This window comes from Pararge aegeria, chromosome 11 (assembly GCF_905163445.1).
Source record: "Pararge aegeria chromosome 11, ilParAegt1.1, whole genome shotgun sequence".
NCBI classification, from domain to species: domain Eukaryota; kingdom Metazoa; phylum Arthropoda; class Insecta; order Lepidoptera; family Nymphalidae; genus Pararge; species Pararge aegeria.
In genome coordinates, this window is record NC_053190.1 from 5761371 (window position 1) to 5776695 (window position 15325).

The 15325-nt window shown below is 35.0% G+C and overlaps 2 protein-coding genes across 3 annotated transcripts; one reads left to right on the forward strand and one right to left on the reverse strand.

Annotated features, from left to right (window-relative positions):
- Positions 1 to 1998: 1998 nt before the first annotated feature.
- LOC120627693 (gastrula zinc finger protein XlCGF28.1) lies at positions 1999 to 9538 on the forward strand. Of its 2 annotated transcripts, XR_005658936.1 has the most exons (10): positions 2056 to 2166; positions 3508 to 3647; positions 3979 to 4012; positions 4322 to 4353; positions 4737 to 4901; positions 5676 to 5801; positions 6661 to 6727; positions 7439 to 7567; positions 8439 to 8996; positions 9259 to 9538. XR_005658936.1 is itself a non-coding variant. In XM_039895716.1 (9 exons), the coding sequence occupies exons 1-9, from the start codon at positions 2056 to 2058 to the stop codon at positions 8745 to 8747; spliced, it is 1113 nt and encodes a 370-aa protein (XP_039751650.1). In that variant the 5' UTR covers positions 1999 to 2055; the 3' UTR covers positions 8748 to 9538. The 2 variants fall into 2 exon arrangements, 1 of the variants encoding a protein (XP_039751650.1); XM_039895716.1 differs by having other exon boundaries at positions 1999 to 2166; positions 8439 to 9538.
- Positions 9539 to 10308: 770 nt separating this feature from the next.
- Positions 10309 to 11635, reverse strand: LOC120627331 (NADH dehydrogenase [ubiquinone] 1 subunit C2). Its single transcript, XM_039895309.1, has 3 exons — positions 11399 to 11635; positions 10734 to 10877; positions 10309 to 10426 (listed from the first exon to the last, which is right to left on the reverse strand). The coding sequence occupies exons 1-3, from the start codon at positions 11556 to 11558 to the stop codon at positions 10377 to 10379; spliced, it is 354 nt and encodes a 117-aa protein (XP_039751243.1). The 5' UTR covers positions 11559 to 11635; the 3' UTR covers positions 10309 to 10376.
- Positions 11636 to 15325: the final 3690 nt, after the last annotated feature.

Sequence of the window (15325 nt, forward strand, 5' to 3'; positions counted from 1 at the left end):
TTCTAGTTTTTGTACCATTTTACAATATGCTGATGATATTGTCCTCTATCACAGCTCAGGCAGTATAGAGGAAGTATCCTGTCGTATCAATTCTGCTTTGTATTATCTAGGCCAGTGGCTGTCTGACCATGGCTTGTCCCTATCAGTGGGCAAATGTCAGGCAGTGGTATATACAAGGAAGAGATACCTCCCGAACCTCAACATCTCATTTGAAGGTCAAGCAATCAATCTTGCAGTTAAAGCTAAATTTTTAGGTGTTTATTTAGACACACGACTGAATGGAATTGCTCATTCTGAATACATTATCAAAAAATGTGAAAAAGGCATCAATGTACTACGAGCAATAGCGGGAGTTTGGTGGGGTGCTCACCCCTATACTTTAAAATTATTATATAATGCCTTAGTACGTAGCCACATGGATTACTGTATGTTTGTTTTAGAGCCTTTTAATAAATCAGCTGCTGAAAAGTTTAATAAAATTCAGTATAGATGCCTTAGAATTATTCTAGGTGCAATGAAATCCTCCCCCACTAATGCTTTGCAGGTAGAATGCGTTGACCCTCCTCTATCCATCCGTCGACAATATCTATGTGACCGCTTTATCAGCAAGATGTTACAGCTGTCATCCCATCCTCTTTGGCACCGACTAAGTCAACTATCACACGCACCTTGCTCCCGTAACTCGTCTTCCTACTTGCTAGATAGTTTCCTAAAGTATACCAGCCTTCCTAATCCCCTGACATCTTTCACAATCAACCCACTATATTCAACCCCATTTAAAGCATTAATATACAACCCTTCCATCATCACAGATCTAGGTCTGAGTAAAGGATCCCCAGATACCAATATCAAACTAGAAAAGCATATTAGTCAAAATTGGTCAAATCATCTTATTATATATACTGATGCTTCAAAGCTGTCTCCAGAAGGTTGTGTTGGTGCTGCATGTTGGGTTCCTGTTTACAGAATTGTTTTAAAATTTAAATGCCCTCCCGAGTCTTCTGTGTTTACCGGAGAGGCCATTGCTCTTTTGGAAGCAATCCTGTTTGCACTGTCCCATAACGTACAACAGACGGTTATTCTGACTGACTCTTTAAGCTGTTTAATGTCTATTAAAGAAAACCCCTTTCGCAGCAAATCACGATTTCCCATTATCTTAAAAATCCGGAAGGCTCTGCTCTCTTGCAATCAAAAAGGACTATTCATCTTACTGGTTTGGATTCCAAGCCACTCAGGTATTCCAGGAAACGAGACTGCTGACTCATGTGCCAAAACAGCTGTTGAGTCAGGTTCTCTAGATCATTTTAAAAATTCATCGCAGGACCTATGTACTCTTGCCAAAACATATATGGAAACAGCCTGGAAAATTTTTTGGAATGATTCCAAATTGGTTAAGGGTAAGTTTTACGCTACCATCCAACAAAACATACCAAGACAACCCTGGTTTTGTCACTCTCGAAGTACAAATCGCTGGACTTCATCCACAATTTCCCGATTGCGTCTTGGTCATGCTAGCACACCTGTACATCTGGCCAAACTCCGGATAAGGGACAACTCCATCTGTGAGTGTGGCTTGGATGAGGGCACTATAACTCATATTATTTTTAACTGTCCCAAACTTACCTATCCCCTCTATGACGTTCTTCCTCCCAAAGTCCCCCGTCCTTTGAGTGTTAAATGTTTTTTAATGTTTGTTTTCAGTCCTTATTGTAGATTTTTATGTAAATATATAGTAAGTAATAAAATTAAAGTATAATGTACAAAAAATATCCGTGTTAGATATATATGCATTTGTTGTCTGTGCTGCCTTAGGTTAAAGAGCTAACTAGCTAATAACAACTATTTCTTGGTACAAATTCAAAATTAACTTTTCATTAGTTTCACCGATCAATCTCCTTCGTGCCTTCTTCACCTACAAGACATTGGCGAAGTACCTTGTGCCCAGTTGGCACAGACAAAAGCCATAAACAAGAATTGAATTGAAATTGAATAAAATAATTAGCTATTTTAGATCTTCTTTAATGTTTACTTTACTTACTTTACTGTTGTTCTACAATGAATAAATTATGTAGAATTTGTTTAGAGGAAGGTATCTTATCATCTATATTCACTAAAAGTTACAATTTAGCCCTGTGTGAAATGATAGAATACTGCAGTAATGTTAAGGTAAATAATAACAACTGATCCCAAACTATTGGATAGAAGCAGGCGCTACTTTGAAAATTTCAGTAATATGCTATGAAAATGAAACTTAATTTACTATACTCTGCGAAAAGCAAGAGAATCTGTACGGAATAGAGTCAGCATCCTCAGATGTCTATATCACAATTGTGATATTATCTTAAATGATTGTGAAGTCAACAGGATGAGGATGCTCCGGTGTCGGAACAAAACGCGCGTACGGAGTACATTACTGAAGATCTGTTTGGTGTACACAGATTCTCCTACTTTTCTCAAAGCAAATTAAGTTTAATTTGTAGTGACCCCTGGCTAGTAGTCTAACTTTAGTTTCTTTTAAAGAAAAAGGGAACAAAGCAGTAGGCCTAAACTTCAGTAAAGTTAATATTCTAATAGCTTTCCAATCCTATTTTGCTGAATTAGCACTCATTTTTTAAATAAGCAGACAAAAACGAATAACAGCAACTATATTACTGGCTTTTGAGGGTTTGTTTGTCTGCTCCTTGAACAACCCTATATTTCTTAAAACTTTAATAAGCTTGACAGGGCAGGAAAATGTTATACAATCAATGGTTAAGTTATTGGTGGGCTTCCTTATTCATAGTATTTAAATTATTTAATTAAAATTAAAAAAAAATAGATTTAAAATGAATTGGCAGTGAGGTTTGAAGGGTCCCCCGCTTCAAAATTCACTGCCAATTAATAACTAGGAAGTTACACTGCAAGAAAGGAGCATGAGGATGGCATACGCACATGTATAAAGGAAATATGAATAATCTTTTCCAACCTGGAAAATAGGGCTGAAGTTTGAGAAACTAATTTAATACAACCTATTTTAGTTGTATTCATAAAAATTTGTTACTATTTAATCAATAAACATTACAACAGAATTGGCACCAATATGTATAACACTTTTAAGTTTTATAAGGAAGGAACATAAGGATGGCATACTCACATGTATAAAGGAAATGTGAATAATTATTTCCAGGTGGTGGGGCTGAAGTTAGAGAAACTAATTTAATACAGCCTATTTTAGTTGTATAAATAAAAATTTGTTACTATTTAATCAATAAACATTACAACAGAATTGGCACCAAAATGTTTAACACTTTAAGTTTTATAAATATTGGTGCCAATTTTGTTGTAAGCATATCACTAAACTGCACTTAATCTATGTCAAAAAACTCTCCTTTCCTATAGGAAGCATTTCAAAAAAGGATAGCCTTAACTGTCAATTTAGTTTAGTGTACAACAGAATTAGCATCTTTTTGTTTTTACCATATGGTGTTTAGTTAACTACTGAATAAAAACTTTATTTTTCACCCACAGATAAGCAAAAGTGATGGCTTACCAGAACAAATATGCAGCAATTGTATCTACAAATTGGGAATATCTTACCATTTCAAACAGTCATGTGAAAGTTCAGATGTGCGTCTCAGACAGTATCTAGGACTCAGTATTCCAAGCAAGTATGTCACACAGCCTGCTTTAAATAGAGCCAAGCCAAAACCAATAGAGGGCAAGTCTTGAACAATAAAGAACCAGTCATAGTCAAAGTTAAATGTTTCTTTATACAAATACTACTACAACTAATACAAACTTTTGATGCATAGGTACCTAAACTCCATAATATATTGTACATAGTAATGAGATGCCAGCTATAACTACTTTTGTAAAATTTCAAACACATTATGATCATGACACATGCTAGTTCTGCTCTAGCTCAGCTCAGCTCCCTTGCTAGCTGTTATTCTCTTGTAACCAGTGAGTGCACTAATCATTTATTTCTGTTTGTTTCAGAGTGAGCCATGCTATGGTCATGACTGATCCCATCGTAAGTAAGAATTATAATCCATATCCTAATCTATCTAGACTAGCAATAAAGTGCTTATGATAGCCCAATTCTAGAGGCTATTTAATATCACTTTATGTATTTTATAAGCCGAGAATAAGAAGAAATGGTGCAGATAAGATAAACAACATTCTAGGACATGGGTCTGGGTATATTGTGTCTGCAAGGGAACTGATAGTATATTAAAATAATATTCCATTCAACTGCCACAAACTTAACATACTTATGTCACTTTTAATTTTTATAATAATCACAGACAATCATTTATATACTTCTATATTATATTTTCAGGTCATGACCCAACCAACAATAGTAAAAAAATGGTAAATTATATTTTATATACCGTGCTACTTTTAATTGCATCACATAAAGCATATCGCCCTGTAACTAGGTTCCCACTGTAACAATGAACCTACCTTTTATTTCGTAATTTGACTACTAAACTCTAAATCTTGTAATGGTTTTGAGATTTAACTTACCTCACCTGTTTACCGATAATATTATAAAAGCGAAAGTATGTCTGTTTTTTTGTTACCTATGCTTCGCTCAACAGTCGAACCAAGCATGAAGAAAGGCATCCATGTAGCCTGGAGATGGATATGTGGAAAAAGTTACCAGAGGAATAAAAACAAAACAGCTAGTTTTATATGATTTAACTAAGTTGAATAGTTTATTATTTAATTTGATAAAAAATATTCTCTTAAAGCAAATGTCAACATGTACAGCAGAAGAAAAGCTCTTCAAACTACAAAAAGAAACCTGATACAGAGAAATTAAAAAGAGGCCCAAAACCAAAACCCAAGAAAGATTACACCTGCAATCAGTGCAATAAGGAATTTCGATGCCAAGCGCAGTTAGAAATGCATGTGAGGTATTTTATTTTAAATGATTCTTCTTTGGGATGTCGCTATCCACATATATCAAATTGGCAGTTGACAATCTAATGTGAACCAGTCGCCCTGCACGGCTAGAATGGGCATGAGACATTTTTCTCTGCATGGAAAAGACTCAATTAAATATTATTATATAAATATACTACGGCAATACAGACGTCGCCGCCATCTAGCCCCCAAGTAAACGTAGCTTGTGTTATGGGTACTAAGATAGCTGATGAATATTTTTATGAATATAATACACATAAATACTCATAATATACAGATAAACACCCAGACACTGAAAAACATTAATGTACATCACACAAACATTTTTCCAGTCGTGGGAATTGAACCCACGGTCTTGGACACAGAAAGCATGGTCACTGGCCACTGCGCCAACTTGCTGTCAAAATCATATGACAAATTATATCATATTCCTCAATTTGTTTATCCAAATAATATAAGTGTAATAATAAACTGGGGTAATAATAAACTTCTACCTGTTGCCGTACTTTGGCAGGTGGACACGTATATTTTATCCCTTGTCAGAGGATTCTAACTAATAAAACTTTATATCCTTTTTTATATTTTTAGATAACAAAATCGTAGGTATGTAATTTTGTCCTTTTAAGCAGTGAAATAAATTTCAAATTTAGCTATTCTTCATGTTGGTTATTCCTTCAGAGTTGATACAATATGAAGTTCAAAACCGTATTTATAAGCCTTTTGGTATGAAACCAAAGGTCTATATTTGGTATTTTATATTGCAGAACCCATACTGGAGACAAACCGTTTGTATGCAAATATTGTCCTCGACGATTTTCGCAGAAGCACAATCTGACTATACATCTTAGAGTGCACACTGGAGAAAAGCCATTTCAATGTGAAATTTGCAGGCAAGTTCTTAAAAAAACTAGTATTACTTGTTATAAACTGATACATAGTTAGACATAGTTTATTATAGAAGGTACAGGACACAATGAACCGAACACTTCGCAAAATAGAGTTAGTTTTCCTTTCGTTTATCTCCTCGTATTTTTCAATAAAATCTTTCTTTAACCATAAGAATAAAATAAATCAATTTATGTTTTTATTATTTGTATTCGTATTTATTATAATACCATAAGCATAAATAAGAAAAATAATTGATTCAACAACAATATAAAAAGCAAAATTTACAAAAATGCAAAATGCCAAATTCTCCTGCCAGTGTACCGACACTATGAAATTGAACAGACTCTCTTATCTGTTCATCTCTCCACCTCGTCGGGGCCTACCAACACTGCGTGTGTGCTGCTAGTTTATTATATAATTGTTAAAACTAAATTTATGACAGTTCGCTGTCAATCGATGACGCGTTCGAATGCCCTGCGCACGCGCAAACTTCGAATGGTTATGGACGCGTCACATACGCGTTATTTAATACCGCACTGTTTGTGTTCGCGAGAGGACATTACAGTGCAACATTATATACCCTACATGATTTAACAAATTCTTCGTATTCCCCTTAAATTGTCTATAAGAGCCTATAACACTAGTTATTTCTTCTAATTAACACATTTTCCCCACACAGACCTTTATTTTTTAGTTGTAGATTATTAAATAAAACTATTTTATTTACCTCTTCCAACCTAACCGCAATAAAACAGTCTTCTGTTTAACGAATGACTTGATATAACGAATATTTATATGTTCCCTTTCGATTTGTTATATCGAGGTTGCACTGTATAACATGCAAGGTTTCTTTTGTTACAGTAAAAGATTCTCAGCTCAAGGGAATTTACAAGCACATATAAAAATCCATACTGGCCAAAAGGATCATGTAAGCTTATGCAGTATCATTAAGTCACTTGAAGCATAAAATAGCTATGAATTATACAGTTATATTACCTTTTTCAACCTACTTCTATGCACCAACCTTTCATGCGATAGATTTTTTTATCTTTTCTTAAACTCACTTGACACTGTGGTTAGTGGTATAAGTGGTGGTCCCGCGTTCGATCCCCGACGGGGTTCTTGAGTTTCATCATAACTACCCATTACCGGCCCACAGCAGGGAACGGGTCTTCTCCGGAAATGAGAATGTTAAGGCCGTAGTCCACCACGCTGGCCTAGTACGGATTGGTGGACTCCGGTCTGAGCCAGTTCTACATAATGTTCCGAATGGTGAGTACCATTGAGAACATTATTTAGAACTCTCAGGCAGGTTTTATCATTTAAAACTCACATAACTTAGTAAAGTTTGAGGTGCGTGTTGGTATTCGAATTCGGGCCCCCGAAGGTGAAGTCGAGCTCCTACCCCCGGGCTTTAACCGCTTCTTGAGTTTACAATTTCTTAATTGTCTGTTTTGTACTCTGGTTTGGTGGGTGACGTCGGCCGTTGCTAGATACATGTCTACCGAGAAAAATGGACCGCCAAACGCGTTGCGGTACAATGGAGCCTTAAAACTGATTTGAAGATTATTTGGGACTAAATTATATTATGTTACCTATGCTAATTTTTTCTTTTTCTCATTAGTTATTTTTTATTCAGGTCTGTTCATTGTGTAACAAGTCCTTTATAACGTCCAGTGAATTAACAAGACACATACAGAAGCACAGAGGAGTGAAGAATTTTAAATGTGATATTTGTCCGTCAGCATACATTCATCTCCGGGACTTAGTGAGTATTATAAATTACGCCATGGTTAACTTCCTATATATTTTTTGTTTTTCCGCATATTATGGTATTATTGGTACAGTCATATTCAAACTTTGTATCGTCGCCGAAGTTAGGTGAGAGTGTAGCTTCGTGCCGTTTTCTGTCCGCGTGCGTGTGATAGCGCGACACAATAATCTGCGTGCCGCATGAGTGCAGCCCGTGTAACAGGAAAAAGGTATATTACTTTCGGGAGACCCAGTTCGTATCCTAGCACGCACCTCGTAACGTAAGTTTTTTGCGTTTTAAGCAATTAATAAAAATCAGAGTTCTCCATAATGTTCTCAAAAGTGTTCGGAGTACATAAATACGCACTGGGCCAGTGTAATACGGCCTTAAGCCCTTCTCATTATGGGAGGAAACCCGTGCCCTGTAGTATGCCGGTAATGGGTTGATATCATGATGATATGAAACGAGAGGATACGGGTGGTCCACATGCGGACTAGTTCCGCACGCGGGGTGAAATTCGCATGATAGGAAAAGAGACCTTAAATTGCGTTCCAAATTAGTGTACGCAATGAAAAAGGTACCTTACTGAAATGATAGAATACGGGCTACCCGCGGCCAAGATCCGCACGCGGGCGGAAATCAGCATGACAGAAAACAGTTGCCTGTACAGCCAACTGTACCGTTTCGCTGATAGGCTGATACGCACATTGAATTCTGCGCATCGAAAGGCACGAAGTTTGAGAAGTAATAAAGTTTTAATGGGACTCATTGTGTAAAATACCAACAGACGTCAATTTTCCAATCGGTCCGATTTTAAAAGAGGAGCCGGACGTCCGAGCCTTTTTGAAAAAAAAATTATAATTTAACGAAATTTTTTGTTTTACAGAAATTACACAAACTAAGAAAGCACCAAGCTTCCAATACGATATGTAAACAACGGAATGAATACAATCCCAACAAAAGTATAGACATCGTTGGTGTAGATGAAAGCAAAAATGTCACTTTGCCAAGAAAGGATGAAAATTATGTAGCGAGCAGTAAAAGTGCTCAAGAGTCTCTTCTAATCGGCAATCATTCAATTTTCAGTCCTAATTCAAATAAAATAAACGAATCATACATTTGCTCAAACTGTGGTGAAACATTCGACTATATGAGTGCATTGGCCCAACATTACTTGCTACATCATAAAGTGTAACACCTAGGCGATATGGTGGCAAAGCGATAGGTCCTTAAGAAAGCGGTGCCGCTATATTATGTCCATAATATGATGGGAATACCTTAAAATGACGGTCGTCTATTCCTCTCGCAGGAAGAGAGGAAAATGCAAAGACCTTGGTTTTGGATGATCAACTCACACTGGAGGAGTGTGGAGGGGCTTATCTTTAATTCGATCTATATGCCACAATTTATAGTCGCACGCTGAGTCAGTGAAGAATATGAATATGTAAGTGTGAAATGATGTATAAATCACGACGTTTACTAAAATAGCTGATTATGAGAATTATAGAGTCTAAAACAAATTTGACAGACTTTGCCTACCAATCCTGTCTTAACGTCAAATTCACTTAGTACATTTATTGCTCTTACCTATTCAGGGATTATTTGGCGGCTAAGAAAGAACCTTAAACGTATAAGAGATGGCTAAGCCTACAGCATCTTAGTAAAAGCACCGCTAAGACGGCTCCGCTATTTGATGTGAAGTCTAGTTTCAGATATTTCCGTGAATTCCCGAGTCGCTACATTACAGCCGCTATGTGGCGGCACCGCTCTCCTGTGGAACCATCGGCATCTATACCTGATCTAAAGTACCTGTTCATAATGCTCTACATTATTAAGACTGAAATCATTAAGAGCTGCCAATTTAGTGTAGTTATGGTGTAGCAATCAAACAAAAAAACCTTTAATGCATGTAAAATACATGAATACAATTTTGTAGTGATTTAACTTCATGCGTGCTATTTATTTGAAACTTTATGTTACTATTTAACTATTAAATATTTTACAAATAAAGTTATTTTTTATTCCCCAATATTGGTAATCGAAATAAAAAAAAAAATATATTAGTACCTCTACAGAGGATTCACTTTTTAATCTTAATAGCTACTTCTAATAGTCTTCTAATAGCATAGTAATAAGTTATAATTTACTTGAAGCTGTGATACACAGTTACCTTGTTTATTTAGTGGGTGGCATGTTCAACTACAGATCACAAGGTATTGGGATTCCCGGGTGTGGCCAAGTTTCTTGGTATTTGATTTTCAGTTAAAACAATAATTATCAGTACCAGCATGGAGTTATGGAATAAGTGTTTTGACTATCAAGCTGCTTGTCCCAGTTATAATATCTTACATTAAAATATGGTAATATTGCTTAAAATTTAAAACCCACCACCCTGCATTGGAGTAGTTTGGTGGGTCTATACTCTAAACCCCTCTCTTAGGAGGCCTGTGACCAGCAATGGGACATTAGTAGGATCTGTAGTAAAGTTTACCATGATCAGCTCTCTTTTATAGGAGAAGGAACTAACATCAAAGTCAGGTTCAACTGCTCTGTTTTGATCATTATCATCATCATATCAACCCATTACTGGCCCACTTCAGAGCCACTTAAAAAAAACTATTATCTAATTTTTGGCTAGAAATTTCACACGGTAAAAACAGGCACAGTAAAAACTAGACTAACTAGTTTAGTATTCACTGTGAAACAATATTAGATTCTTTTAAAGGCCTAACTAATTATTGAATGAAAAACAGTAATGGGATAATTCATTTTATTAATAGGTCTGTGCTAATTTTAACATAATATACAACTAAATTAAATAAAATTAACGAATTGGTACCCAAGGGTCCAAGAGGTCGCCAATCTTCTTCCTTTCTGGAAATGACAAAGCCTATTATTATTAAATAAAAAAATAAATATACTATGACATTACAGACGTTGCCTTCTAGCCCTAAAATAAGCGTAGCTTGTGTTTTGCGTGCTAAGAAGACTGATGAATATTTTTATGAATAATTTACATAAATACTTATAAAATACAGATAAACACCCAGACATTGAAAAACATTCATATTCATCACATACACATTTTCCAGTTGTGGGAATCGAACCCACAGCCTTGGATTCTTAACTATGTCTAACTAATCTTTATAGTCAAATAAAAGTTATATTGTAAATAACATACCGGGAGTAGGGAAATCTTCTGGGTGTAGCTCAATATAGTGCCTGAGAACAGCATCCTTTTCTGCTAAGTATTCATCTCGTTTGTTTTGCACAACACTTATTGCTGCAGTCCAACCCACAACACCAAGTATATGTTTTTGAATGCCTAAAATATAATAAATACTTTAAAATATAAACATGTGAGATACCTAGTGCCTGGCTCAGAAACACGTTATACTATAAGTCTTAAAAGAAGGGATAGGGTCACTCGGCGGCGATGGAGAGAGCTTTTCCTGGAGTGAGTGATCAAATCGGGAATGACAAGATCTGCAGAAGAACCAAAATCGGCAACATCAATGAAAGATTCGCAAGCTACTGAGCCATGTACATAGCTCAGAGGCCCAACGGACGTTGGGGTGCCAAGGTACTGGAATGGCAACAACTGTACTGCTGCTGGATTCAGATGACAAGGCAAGTTTTATACCAATAACAAATTGTGTATGGAAATGACAATTTAAAACAGTCCGAGAGGTTACGTGCGGGATTAAACTGCACTGTTAGATTCTTTACATAAAATTTTATGTATGTAAAAAGGTAGTATGATTATCATCATAGTTTCATAGTTGCAGTGAGGTTGAACATATAATTCATATAATGTTTTGTTATTGTTATTATGTAATGCATTACCGCTCATGAGTGGACGTTTCGTGCCAAAGTTAATCATTACGCCCGTTCCTATTCCAAATACACCACCGAGGATGTAAGGCCAATATTGATTTAGGAATGGTTTTATCCTTCCCTCATTTCCCAATTTCAATAGTTCGATAGCAGACAAATTCGAAGTCATTTTTAATTTATTTTCTCCTTCACTCGACAAAAAACTCCGGAATTTCGTCCGAATAAGACTAAACTGTTAATGTCAGATTTGACAGCCCGATGTGTGCCTGTTTTTTTATCTTGTTTCATAGCTCTAGATTCTAGCTCACCGATGCCTACGATCTAAATTACACCACGGACGGACATGCTAATTTATTTATCATCAATTTTTTCAGCTGTTATCTATGTAAATTATTGCTTATAACCATGATAATATACCCAAACATTATGTGGATTTTATTGCTTCATAATAATTAATATAATAAATATTCTTAGTAATATTAGTGGTTTATTTAAAAATCTTAAGAAATCTATTCTCTCACCACCACTTCAGTTTGAATTTTGTGCTACCTGATTATTCAAATATCATTCCATTAATTTGGTTGCTTTTATATAAAACCTCCATAATAATATCAGTAGGCACAACTTATAATTTGACACAGCTTCCACTTCAGTTTGAATTTTGTGCTACCTGATTATTCAAATAACATTCCATTAATTTGGTTGCTTTTATATAAAGTCTCCGTAATAATTTCAGTAGGCACAACATATAATTTGACAGACAGCGTAGTTAGACCATGGCAATCATTGTACATATTTTGTAGTTTGTATTGTAGGTATGTAAAATGAAATAGATCATCACCAACTAGCAACAGCTATAGGTACTAAAAGTTGCTGTTAGGCTGATAAGGTGCGCTTAAAAAAATATATAAAAATTGGTAAAATTATCAAAAAAACTCAAAATTTAATTAAAAACCAGCAAGCAAGTACCAAAAACCTGGCATTAAGGAAAGAAAGGGTATTATTATTGAATAAGTTAAAAAGCTATTGTTTCTCACTTCAAAAAACAACAGCAAAATATGATACAGATGTCCAAAACTTGAATGATCAAATTAAACAGTTGGAAGATTCCTTGACAACTGTCACTTCCAAATATGAGCTGTCACAAAAGCAGATCCATGAGCAAATCCAGGCAGCTGATGAGTTGTTAGCCCTAGGAACGTATAATATGGCTCGTTTTGAGTCTTTAACAAATAAATGTCAATGTACTCATGACATACCTATACCTAGTCAAGACTGTAGTAATATATTCACTGACAATTTGGATATTTGCCCAGAGAGGTCTGGAAATGCAACACATGTTCCTGTATCCTTAAATTCTACTTTATCTGCTAAACCTAAAAAACAAAGTATAGTAATATCTGACAAAATAGGTAGAGGTTTAGGTCCTATTATGAATTGTTACCTAAACCACTCAGTGACAAATATATGTTCACCGGGGGCTAGTTTTGATTGTGTCATTAATAGCCTAAATGAAAAAAATCTAGATAGGTATACAAATGTTGTCTTATTGTTAGGGGACAGTTTAAATGTCAAAAAGCATCAGATTATAAGATGCATTGAAAAATTACTGCTTTTAAATAACAAAACTAAATGTAAGTTTGTAATGTGTGCCTTTCCTTATTGTGGCACTCTAAACTCAAAACAAAATGAACATATTTATAAATTAAACTTATTAATCTATAATTTGACATACCGTCATAGCGACGCAATTTTTTATTTTGACATTAATAAATTCACGTCATCATTTGTAATGACAAGAGATAAATTGTATCTGCCTAAAAAGTGTAAGCAGCAGATAGCGTTTTTACTAGCTTATAATTTAAATGATACTGTTACAACTGTTGTAACAAAGTCTATTGACACTTTTACAAATTGTACTTCAAGTACTTCTATTTCTATTACTGACCCTAGTACTTGCGCTAGTACTATTAAGAAATTTAATAATGATTTAAACTAGTTAATAAGACAACGGAGGAGCTCTGCCATATGAACATTGTACACCAAAATATACAGAGCTTCACCGGCAAAGAATTAGAAATAGAGCTGTTTGTGGAGAAACTCAATGTACATATTTTGTGTATAACTGAGCACTGGCTCACTGGTACACAAGTAGCAGTAAACATCGATAACTTTATATTGTCAAGTGCGTTCTTCAGAAGGACTGCAATTCACGGTGGATCTTTAATTTTTGTACGTAATAATATAATTTGTAAAGAACGAAAAGACATAGTTGGTCTTTCTGTTGAACGCATTGCAGAACTGTCTTGTGTGGAGCTGGAGCGATTTATAATAGTGAGTGTATACCGACCCCCTTCAGGTGATTTTAGCGATTTCGAGAATGTCATGGAGGATGTACTAAAGCGTTTGTGTCTTTCTACTAAAAAAGTAATTGTATGTGGCGATTTCAATGTCGACATTTTACTAGAAAATGCAACAACTGCTAGATTGCTTAACTTATTTAAATGTTTTAATTTGTGTCACACTTTTAGTGAACCTACTAGAGTAACTGCAACTTCAGCATCCTGCTTAGATAATATTTTTTTCAATTGTGACATTTTAGATAAAAGAATAATTAATAATTTAAGGTCAGATCATTGTGGTCAACTTATTACTGTTTTAAATACTATCAATAAAAGCAGACAAATTATAAAGTGTAGGCCAATAACTAAGACTAAATTAATGCGATTCAAACGTGAAATTACTGCGAAAATCCCTGGTATTGCGTGCGAACATTTTCATCCGGACAGTCTTTATAGTGCACTATTTAATACTATAAACAACGAATTTAATAGAGTATTCAACTTTAAGCACATCAATGTCAGTAATAAATTAAAATTTAGTGACTGGGCTACTGTAGGTATATATAAAAGTAGGGAGAAGTTGTATGAGCTGTATGATGAAAAACAATTTAATCATACTCCAACTTTCGTAGAACACGTAAAAAAATACTCTAAAATATTTAAGAATGTTTGCACTAATGCGAAATCGCTACACATTAAATATAGTATAATGAAATCTGATAACAAAATACAAACAACCTGGAAAATAGTTAATTACGAGTCAGGAAAAACTAAATCTCGTGATGTGGATTTTGAACTTATTGTTGATAACAATAAAGTGACGTCTGACAGGGAGGTTGCTAATACTTTCGAAAACTTCTTTCAGAATGTTCCCGTTTTGTTAACAGATTCTCTAAGCTCTTCACCAATAGCAGCTCAGCGTATATTGAGAGATAATGTTAAAGAGTGCAATGTTTTATTTAATTTTAAACATATATCTGCAATAGATATTGTAAAGAATTTCAGGTTATTAAAGTTGAAAAAAACCGGTGATCTGTGGGGTATGTCGGTGATGGTCATTTCTAACATTATTGACGTTATTGCCCCTTATCTAGCTGTAATTTTTAATGAATGTGTTGATATGGGTATTTTTCCGAACCTAATGAAATGTAGTAAATTAATACCCCTTTTTAAATCCGGTCATAAAAATGACCTTAACAATTACAGGCCTATTTCAATCTTGCCAACTCTTAGTAAGGTCTTTGAAAAAATTATACTTTATCAACTTTTAAATCATTTTAATGTAAATAACTTACTTCATCCGGAGCAGTACGGCTTCACTAAAGGTCGTAGTACAACGGATGCAGGCGCAAGACTCATAAAGCATATTTACGATGCCTGGGAACGTTCGCAGAATGCCATTGGTGTTTTCTGTGATCTGTCCAAAGCATTCGATTGCGTTGAACACAAAACGTTGTTATTAAAACTAAGCCACTATGGCATCAAAAACGTTGCACTCAATTTAATTGCCTCTTATCTAAGTGATAGAGTTCAAAGGGTATGCGTAAAAGACATAAAGTCTAAGGGATCTTCTGCCTTAATGGGTGTCCCACAA